At 43.6% G+C, this 10,166-nt stretch overlaps 1 protein-coding gene across 8 annotated transcripts in view; it reads left to right on the top strand.

Annotated features, from left to right (window-relative positions):
• Window positions 1-10,166, top strand: part of cacna1g (calcium channel, voltage-dependent, T type, alpha 1G subunit) — a 192,285-nt gene continuing 182,119 nt past the window's right edge. For all 8 annotated transcript variants that reach the window (XM_036217045.1, XM_036217043.1, XM_036217044.1 and 5 more), the window contains exons 1-2: window positions 1-444; window positions 592-897. In XM_036217045.1, the coding sequence (XP_036072938.1) occupies window positions 602-897 (296 nt within the window). In that variant the 5' untranslated portion in view covers window positions 1-444; window positions 592-601. The remainder of the gene's footprint in view (window positions 445-591; window positions 898-10,166) is intronic.

Genomic DNA, 10,166 nt, shown 5'->3' with positions numbered 1-10,166 from the left:
AGACTCACTCTGAAGTCCGCGTGCTGGAGGCGCGTGTCCACGGATCCTCAGCAACTCGTCCGTGGATGAATTGAAAGTCCCGCAGCGGTGATCCAGGAGGAGACGCGCGGGCGCGCGGACCGTTAGCAAGTTCCGGAGCCGCTTCAGCGGAACGCTGACGAAACTCCCGCCGTCTCCGGTCAGCTTCTACCGGGCCAAGTGCCGCTGAGGCGGACCGTTGTACTTGGAGTGCGGGGCCCGCGCGCACCGTGTCTGCGGGGCCGGAGCCGCGCCGCCACGCAGCCCCGGATCCCGGGAAAGTCTCCCGCCTCTCCATCAGCCCCCCACCCCCCCATACACACACACACCCGTTCTTCCTGCTGAACCTCAGTGGACTTGTTACCCCCAAAAATGATCATGCGGTGACCGCGCGCGCTCTGGGCACACCTTCAGAGTCCGTTACAGGTAAGGAGTCCCCGGACACGCGCCGAGCGCGAGCTGGAGGCTTTAGTCCGCATCAAAGTTTGGGTCTACCGGAGAACCGCTCCGGTAGACGTTCCTCCATCATTTTGTTTGTTCTAAAACGTTTCCCGCCACATCTGTCTTCGTTAGGAGCTGCGTAATGGCCGAGGACGGCGGGAATCTGTCCGGAGCCCTGGACCCCGGGGCCCCCCAGGACCGCTACTCTCTACCCAGGACTTACATCCGACTCAACGACCTGTCCGGGCGGGGGCCCCGAGCGGGGCACAGCGAGGAGCTGGAGGTGGAGCCCGCGCCCCCCGCTTGCGATGAGGAGGATGAAGGCTCCACGCACGGGGGGGAGAGTCTGCCCTACCCCACGCTGGCCCCCGTGGTCTTCTTCTATCTGAAACAGAGCACGCGACCCCGGAGCTGGTGTCTGAAAATGGTCCGAAATCCATATCCTTTTTATCAGTGTGGGCGTGTCTTTCATTCACCTGGGCAGGTAAGACCTTCCGGGGCTGCTGGCGGGAAAGCTGGTGGATCTGAAAGTCTCAGTGAAGGGGGGGAGATGTGGTACTGGAGACTCCCCCCGCTCTTACATCATCCGTCTCAGCAGGACAGAAACACTCACCTGAGCGCAGGTGTCCGCTCACCTGTGCGCTGACGGAATGAAAGGCTTCACGTGTGTGTTTGTGTGCATGCGTGTGAGTGTAGGTGTGTTGTGTACATGTTGACATGTTTGGATGTGAAGACTTTTGGAGTCGACAGGTGTGTGCCCCGCCCCTTTAGACTAACATTCACACCTGACAGTGATGATCCTCCAGAAACTTGTTGCTTTATGATCGATGATGAAGATGATGAAGACGATGATGTCATTCATCATCTCATCGTCTCTCTGGACTCGGGTCTATCTGGTCCTGGTTCTGGATCAGGTTCAGGGCTTCATAGTTGGTTGGATTTCAGACTTTTTTTCTGGTCATGTGACTCCTCAGAGAGGATTGTGGGTCTGCATATGGAAGATCTGCTGCTTATCAATACGGTGTATTGATTATTGGAGCCATGTGGGAGTTGAACTGTTTGCTCTGCAGTTTCTTTTGCTGGACGATTATTCAAGTTTCTCAAACTTTGACGTGTTTCTGTCTTTGTATGACAATGAGAAAAACAGATTGATTTGTGGGTAAATTTGACCCAAAAGGGTCAGCGGAGCCCGGACTGTGACGCTGAGGGTTTCCATCTGTAGGAACGGATTCAGAGAAAGGTCACCTAAACCTCGACCCTCCACTGAGGTCCAAGATCAATACAGTTTATTTATTCAGGGGTCAGAAGGTCGTTCACCAGAACAGTAGAAGAAATAAAAAGAAAAACTAGAAAAACTGAATGAAACCGATTTAAGAGTTCATACATTAGAAGCTCAGAAGACTTGTTGTCTTTAGAATGAAAAGTCTTAAGAGAACAAAGAGTTTCATCTCCTTCCAGGCAGAAGATGCAGCAGAACCAAATGTTTGCTGGTTCTGTGAGTCAGAACCAACTGGAAAGTCACTGGAACAGAACAATGACTTCTGGGCCATTGTAGAAGAGAACTTAAAGAGGTTTAGTAGAAAAGAAGACCGCTGTGCTGTGGTCTACAGATCAGTGATGGATGGGACTGATCCAAACCTGAGACCAACACATTCAGAGAGAAGAGTCTAATGGAGGCATGGAGACCTATGCAGCTATCAATATGGTGTATTGATTATTGGAACCATGTGGGGGTTGAAGTCATACTGTCTTCTCTGCAAGTTCAGGGCCGGCCCGGGAGACCTAGGCAGCTGCCTAGGTCTCCCGGGGCCGGCCCTGAACGGAGAAAAGACAGTTCTAACACCAGGAGTTCATGAGCTCTGAGAAAAAAATGTGATTTATTTAGAAGAGGATCCAAACTAGACTCAATCAGAACCTGAAAAATAGATTCTGGTAGAACAGAAACTCATAACAGCTTCAAACTGCATCCACGGATTTACCCTGAACACGTCCAGAAGGACTTCTGTTAACATTCAGAGGTTCTCTTTGAAGGACAGGAGTCTTTTTTCACTGGTAGCTCAAACACAGCCAATCAGCTTCTTTCTTTTCCGATCGTCATGACGTCACATAGGGCTGGGCGATATGACGATATAAAACCGTCTTACGATCTCCAAAGCTGATGATCTGTCATTTTTGAGAGATCATACTATCATGATCTCCTACGAAAAGCTGCAAGAGCGAGAAGGCAAAAGCTTGTTGACTGACTGTGACGTGCTCCATCCCCACATCTGTTTCCTCACACCAGGACCCCCAGGTCCTGCTGGAGGACTCAGGTGGCGCAGACAAACACCAGACTGGACTTTCAGCTTTATCTCTCCACAAACACTCACATTAGTGGAAGCTCCTTTCATGGTTGAAGTGTGTGCTTGTTAGCATGCCTGCTCTGAGGACAATGCTGGTTTTCATCTTTATCTTCCTTTGATGTCTCTGGATCTGAATCAGTTCCTTTCAAATCTCCTAATCAGGGTTTTCCTGGAGAAGAAAATCAAGTAAAGAAAGGGTAAAATATGAGGGTGATAAATCCATCTGTGTCAGAAGATCACGAGCCATGATGGGTCTGTTGGTTCCTGAGAGAAAATCTATCTTCAGCTGTTAGAGTCAGAGATCTACTTCTCCTTCGAGGAAGGTCTTTATCTTCACTTTTGCTCCAGCTGACAGAAGAACTCTGGAACCAGACTGTCCTTTATAAAGAAAATTAATACCATAGTGATTGTAAACTTTTCAGTAATCATTACTGCATATTACAGAACATAAAACTCATTGATTACATTTAAAAATCTTTGATTATTTCATCACATTCAAGTTCAGACATTTAGAATTCTTCAACCACCAGTTGATCTTTAACTCATCTTATCTTCATAGATTAGAGTTTCTTTATCCATTTTCTTGAATGTATAAATGCTTGAACATTGTTTGAGCTCATTACTGAACTTGTTCCAGAGTTTAGTTCCACACAGAAACACAGAAACTTTTCTTTGTGGTTCTTATCAATCTGACCTTGAAGTTCCTGCATCCTCTCAGTTTGTTCCTCCTTCATTTTCTAAGAACTGTTTCTGGATATTTATGGGAATGTTTTCCCACAAGGTCATACAGTCTTAAGATTCTGGATTGATCAAATAAATTGTTAGTGTGATCCAGATAACCGTCTTTATGTATAATTCTGATGGCTCGTTTCTGAAGCATAAAGAGAGGATGTAGTGAACTCTCATCATTATTACCCCAAACTTCTATACAGCAGGTGAAATGTGGTAATATTAAGGAGCAGTACAATAAATATCTACAGTTGTATTCTAATATATATTTAGATTTATTTATCATTGAAATAGTTTTTGAAACTTTAGTTTGTGTCTGATGTGTGGCTTCAGTTTGTTATCAATAACAACCCCTAAGAATTTAATTTCTGTTACACTTTCGATTAAGTCATTATTAACTTTAATTGAGAGCTCTGTTGGCTTTGTAATTACCAAAAACATCACTTTGGATTTGTCTAGATTCAAAGATAGTTTGCTGTAATCCATCCATAACTTTATTTTGATTAACTCTGTGTTCAACACATTGATAAGTTCCCTTTGATTGTCTGTAGAATAGAAAACATTTGTGTCATCAGCAAATAAAATGAGTTTTAAAAGTTTTGAAACATTGAATATATCATTGATGTAGATATTGAACAGCAGCGGCTCAGAACTGATCCTTGTGGGACACCACAACTTATCCCTTTAATTCATTCATCTTTTCTTCCTGTTAAATAGCTTTTGACCCAACTTAGCACTACTCCTCTGATCCAGAATCTACTCCTCTGATCCAGAATCTACTCCTCTGATCTAGAATCTACTCCTCTGATCCAGAATCTACTCCTCTGATCCAGAATCTAGTCCCCTGATCCAGATTCTTCTCCTCTGATCCAGAATCTAGTCCTCTGATCCAGAATCTACTCCTCTGATCCAGAATCTACTCTTCTGATCCAGAATCTAGTCCTCTGATCCAGAATCTAGTCCTCTGATCTAGAATCTACTCCTCTGATCCAGAATCTACTCCTCTGATCCAGAATCTACTCATCTGATCCAGAATCTACTCCTCTGATCCAGAATCTACTCCTCTGATCCAGAATCTACTCCTCTGATCCAGAATCTACTCTTCTGATCCATAATGTAGTCCTCTGATCCAGGATCTACTCTGATCCAGAATCTAGTCCTCTGATCCAGAATCTACTCTTCTGATCCAGAATCTAGTCCTCTGATCCAGAATCTACTCCTCTGATCCAGAATCTAGTCCTCTGATCCAGAATCTAGTCCTCTGATCCAGATTCTACTCCTCTGATCCAGAATCTACTCCTCTGATCCAGAATCTACTCTTCTGATCCAGAATCTACTCCTCTGATCCAGAATCTACTCCTCTGATCCAGAATCTACTCCTCTGATCCAGATTCTACTCCTTTGATCCAGAATCTAGTCCTCTGATGCAGAATCTACTCCTCTGATCCAGAATCTACTCCTCTGATCCAGAATCTACTCCTCTGATCCAGATTCTACTCCTCTGATCCAGAATCTAGTCCTCTGATCCAGAATCTACTCATCTGATATAGAATCTACTCCTCTGATCCAGAATCTAGTCCTCTGATCCAGAATCTAGTCCTCTGATCCAGAATCTAGTCCTCTGATCCAGAATCTACTCCTCTGATCCCGTACACCTCCAGTTTGTCCAGTAGGATGTCATGATTGAGAGTCAAATGATTTTTTTAAGTCATGAAGATTCCAGCTGCAGATTTCTTTTATCCAGAGTTTGTGATCTCCTCTACAGAATTAATGATAGCCGTTGAGGTTGATCTGTTTTCTCTGAAACCAGATTGGTTTTCATTTATTATGTTATGTTTATCAATGAATTTAGCTAATTTGTTATTGAATATCTTCTCTAGAATGTTTGAGGATTGTGGAAGGCTAGAAATAGGTCTATAGTTAGTAAACAGGTGTTTGTCTCTTATAGATAGGAATCACTTTTTCATTTTCATTTGGTTTGGGAATCTCCCAGTTTGTAATGATAAGTTACATATGTATGTTAGAGGCTCAGAAATCCTGTTAATCACCTTTTTCACCACCGTCATATCGATATCATGACAATCTGCTGAGTTTTTTCTCTTGAATTTAGTAACGATTGATATCAGCTCATTTTCATTCACATCAGAGAGAAAGATGGAGTGTGGGATCCTAGCGCTGGATGGAATATTCTCTATGTTGGTTTTGCACTTTGGAGTTTCTGCTGCCAACGCTGGACCCACGTTTACAAAATAGTTGTTAAGACCGTTTGCTGCTTCATTCATAGAAAAGGTTTGACCCGTCTCATCTGTAAAGTAATCTGGGTACATTCGTTTTTTTGTCCCTTTTTTATGATGGTGTTTAATATTTCCCAAACTCGCTTCACATTGTTTTTATTGTCATTCAGTAGATTATTATAGTTCACTTTTTACTGTGTCGTGTTATTTCAGTTTGTTTTTGTAGGATTTGTATCTCTGTTCATTTTCTCTCGATCTTTGTTTTAAGAACTTTTTATAGAGGTTATTTTTCTTTTACAATCATTTTGTAGACCAGTGGTTAACCAAGGACATTTAGCAAATTTGTTCTTGATTTGATAAATTGGACAATTTTTGTTGTATAGTGAGATAAATATTTCTAGAAAACATTTATAAGCAGTGTCCACATCTTTCTCTCTGAACACAGAATTCCAGTTCTGTCTGGTTAAGTCATTATTTATAGAGTTCATTGTTTTTTCGTTTCTTAACCTTTTATAAACTGATTCTTTAATTATTTTCTCTGTTTTAATATTGATATCAGACAGTGTAAAAACCGGTAAATGATCTTTTCCTGAATGAAGCGCGTTCGTCGCCACTAAATGTCCGACAGTTCGGTCACATGACTCAGACGCTCAGCGCTACAGCCTCTTCCAATGAAAATATAATATCAATACTTGGTGAGAACCATCGAGAATCGATCGCAAGACTAAATATCGCGATATATCGCAGTATCGATGTTTTGGCACACTCCTAACTATAACAGAATTGTACACAGAAATACTTTCGGCATTTTACTTTTTGAAACATTTTCTGATATTTTTTTTTAAAGAAAATTAAATGACATCACAGCAGTGGCGGGCCGTCAGGGCCTGCAAGGCCTTCTCTGCTGGCCTAAAAATATCTGAATCACAGACTGATATTAATTATTATTTATTTCCGTGAATACGTATTCTATAATTCCAAATGCTCTGTCTTCGTCCTTTCATTGCTGTCTCCCTGGCTGCGCTGCTTCCAGACGTGTATTTTCCTATTTAAGCATTAACCAATCACATTGCAGCACCATTTGTTGCTAGGGTCAAAGAAATCTGCCTGAAGGCCTTCACAATCAGTTTTGCGGGCCCTGTAGCATAAAATAATGGTCCACCAAACTGTTGCTTCAACCAATCAGATCTGGAGGAGACCACGTGATAGGCCAGCTAGCTGGCCCACGGAAACGTCAGGATTTTCACGCGCTGTGATTGGATAATCGGAGAGTGTACTAGGCAGACCTGGTAAACTGAATCTGTAGCGACCTGCACAGGCAAATATATCGAATTTAATAGCTGGTTTGTCAATCCACAATGGCTGAAGGAGGAGAAGAAATGGATTTGGTTGCAGACTTACTGTCAAAGCCGTTTTCAAGACGGACTTTTCAAGAAAAGCTGGACATTGTTAAGCGGGGTCGGGCAACTCCGAAGCTAGCAAGCCCCGTGTCCACTGCTTCTGTTGAACGGACATTCTCAGCCCTGAAGCGAATTAAAACTTATGCCAGAAATACGTCAGGGCAGGCTCGACTTTCAGCATTAGCTTCCATGGCGATAGAAAAGGACTTCTTGATGGAACTAAAACGCACGGATAATCTGCACGACAGAGTGATTGAAATCTTCTTGAGGATAGAAAGGATGGATTTTGTGTACAAATAATCCGGATTTTTGGTGAGTAAAATTTTGCTATATACCTAAATATTATTGCAATTTTATCAGGTTATTTTTTTATGCTTTTTTATGTGTGTGGCAGTTGTACCTGCAGTAGAAGTTTTATTGCCATAAAATAGTTAATGAGGGTTGGATTGATTCAGATGGAGCACTACTGAAGGCCTAGGTGTGAAATGCACGGCCCGCCACTGCATCACAGTAATTCATAAATAATCTGAACATGTCTCTGTTGTCATTTAACTGAAAACTCAAATTCAAACCTACTGAGAGAAAATTGAGAGATTTGCTGATTCTGTCTCCAAGTAATCTCATTTATATGAAATCATAACAAAAACAGCCTGAAAACCAAGACTAGGACTACGGTTGTTCTGTTTCTTCTCACAGAGGAGGCGGGGCGTTCATCACAATCCTGACACGAGTTTCCGTTTTTGTGGTTAATAACAGCGACTCAAATCTGTCATTGCATAAACATGTTTTAAGAATGTCCTTTGAAGTATTTGTTGTATGTATCCACCACGTCTTAAAGACTAAAAGTTCTATTGTGATAAACATCCTGATCATTTTATTGCCCCCCCCTTCAGGAACGGCCGTCCGACTCCTTTTTCTTAGGATTCAATGTTAATGAAAATGTTGAAATAATTTAGATATTGAGAGAAATGATTTCAAATAATTTACTGTAATCGTTTTTCTCTGAAATCAGAAGCACAAGTTGAGATGAAACTTCTGAACGTTCTAAAGACCTCCATCTTTTGTTCAGATCAAGTTCTCCTTACTCTGAATTGGAGGTCAGGAATAGTTTCTGTTGATGAGCCGAGCCCAGCGGTGCAGCTGGAGGCGTGTCCGTCCGCCATCGGCGTCCTGACCTCAGAGGAAGGGCGGTTCCTTCCCTGAGATCCTCCTTAGATGTTTGTGAACTCCAAACATGGTTCTCCTCCTCCCTTGGGTTCTTCTTCTCTCTGTGGTTCTCTTTCTCTCTTTGGCTCTCCTCTCTCTGGTTCTCCTCTCTGTGATTCTTCTCTCTCTGGTTCTCCTCTCTATGGTTCTCCTCTCTGGTTCTCCTCTCTGGTTCTCCTCTCTATGGTTCTCCTCTCTGGTTCTCCTCTCTGTGGTTCTCCTCTCTGGTTCTCCTCTCTGTGGTTCTCCTCTCTGGTTCTCCTCTCTGTGGTTCTCCTCTCTGGTTCTCCTCTCTCTGGTTCTCTTTCTCTCTGGTTCTCTTTCTCTCTGTGGTTCTCCTCTCTGGTTCTCCTCTCTGGTTCTCCTCTCTGTGGTTCTCTCCTCTCTGGTTCTCCTCTCTGTGGTTCTCCTCTCTCTGGTTCTCCTCTCTGTGGTTCTCCTCTCTCTGGTTCTCCTCTCTGTGGTTCTCCTCTCTGGTTCTCCTCTCTCTGGTTCTCTTTCTCTCTGTGGTTCTCCTCTCTATGGCTTTCCTCTCTGGTTCTCCTCTCTCTGGTTCTCTTTCTCTCTCTGGTTCTCCTCTCTGGTTCTCCTTCTCTCTGTGGTTCTCCTCTCTCTGGTTCTCTTTCTCTCTATGGTTTATCCTCTCTGGTTCTCCTCTCTGGTTCTCCTTCTCTCTATGGTTCTCCTCTCTATGGTTTATCCTCTCTGGTTCTCCTCTCTGGTTCTCCTTCTCTCTCTGGTTGTCCTCTCTCTGGTTGTCCTCTCTCTGGTTCTCCTCTCTATAGTTCCCCTCTCTGTGGTTGGAGGAACCTCCTCATCCGCTGATCCTAGGCGGTGGTTGTCAGTCCTGTTTTTCTGGTTACCATGGAGACCATCAGTCTGTCTTGTTTCTATGTTCAAAGTGTGAATGAATTCAAGATTCTAAAGTTGACGCAGCAAATATTTAAGAGAGTTAAAGAACAACTGTGTCAATCTTCTTCTGACCTGAGCAGTTTGAAGCTGCGTTCACCTGGACTCGTACGCCGGTAAATGAACGTCTTCAGCCTCCTGCTGGTCACTCCGGTGCAGCGCGGCGTCTTCCTGTCTATTTCTGCTAGGAACTCTATGATTGGTCAAAGTTCAACCAGTTTATTATAATTTGAAACTGACAAAGTAACATCTGAAACCACTCCTGCTGAAGTCTTGAGTTTGAAAATGAAAGTTTGAAGTAAAACATGAATTCAACTGATTCATTCAAAGAACCGAGTGGTTTGTTAGTTTCTTTCATTTCAGTTTTCTACAATAATTCAACAAAAACTCGTCTGTGATTCCCCGTAACTCTGCAGCCGAGAATCAGCTGTTCAGAAGACAGAGAACCTTTATGCTCCATCCAGTTTTGTCATTTCAAATGAGCAAAAACAACAAACAAACATCCTGGTCGGGATTTTGCTCCAAAGCGTTAAGAACCTCAACAGCTGATGTCCTGCAGTCTGGAACTTCATAGTGATCTCTGGAGAGGAAGACCTGCCCCCCCCCCGGAGGTATTTACTGCCGTGGTCAAAGGTATTCAGGGTAATTATCTGGATTCGAACATGCTGCTCTGCGATGTACCCCCCCCTCGTGTTATTGTGCTCCGTGGGTTCGACCCCCGTCTTCCTGCTGGACCAGCTGCACGCTGCACCTGGACCAGCAGCTGCATGTCTGCTGTAGACCACAGACCAGCTTCAGTGGAACTGATCTGACCCGCTTCTAGTGTCTGTTTAGTTCATGTTCTCCTCCTGGGGGGTGTTTGCAGCAGAAATGCAGTCACATCCTTG

Source organism: Oryzias melastigma, linkage group LG19 (genome assembly GCF_002922805.2).
Source record: "Oryzias melastigma strain HK-1 linkage group LG19, ASM292280v2, whole genome shotgun sequence".
Taxonomy (NCBI): Eukaryota; Metazoa; Chordata; class Actinopteri; order Beloniformes; family Adrianichthyidae; genus Oryzias; species Oryzias melastigma.
Note: the sequence above shows the minus strand (reverse complement) of the source record. Positions and strands in the feature narration are given on the sequence as shown.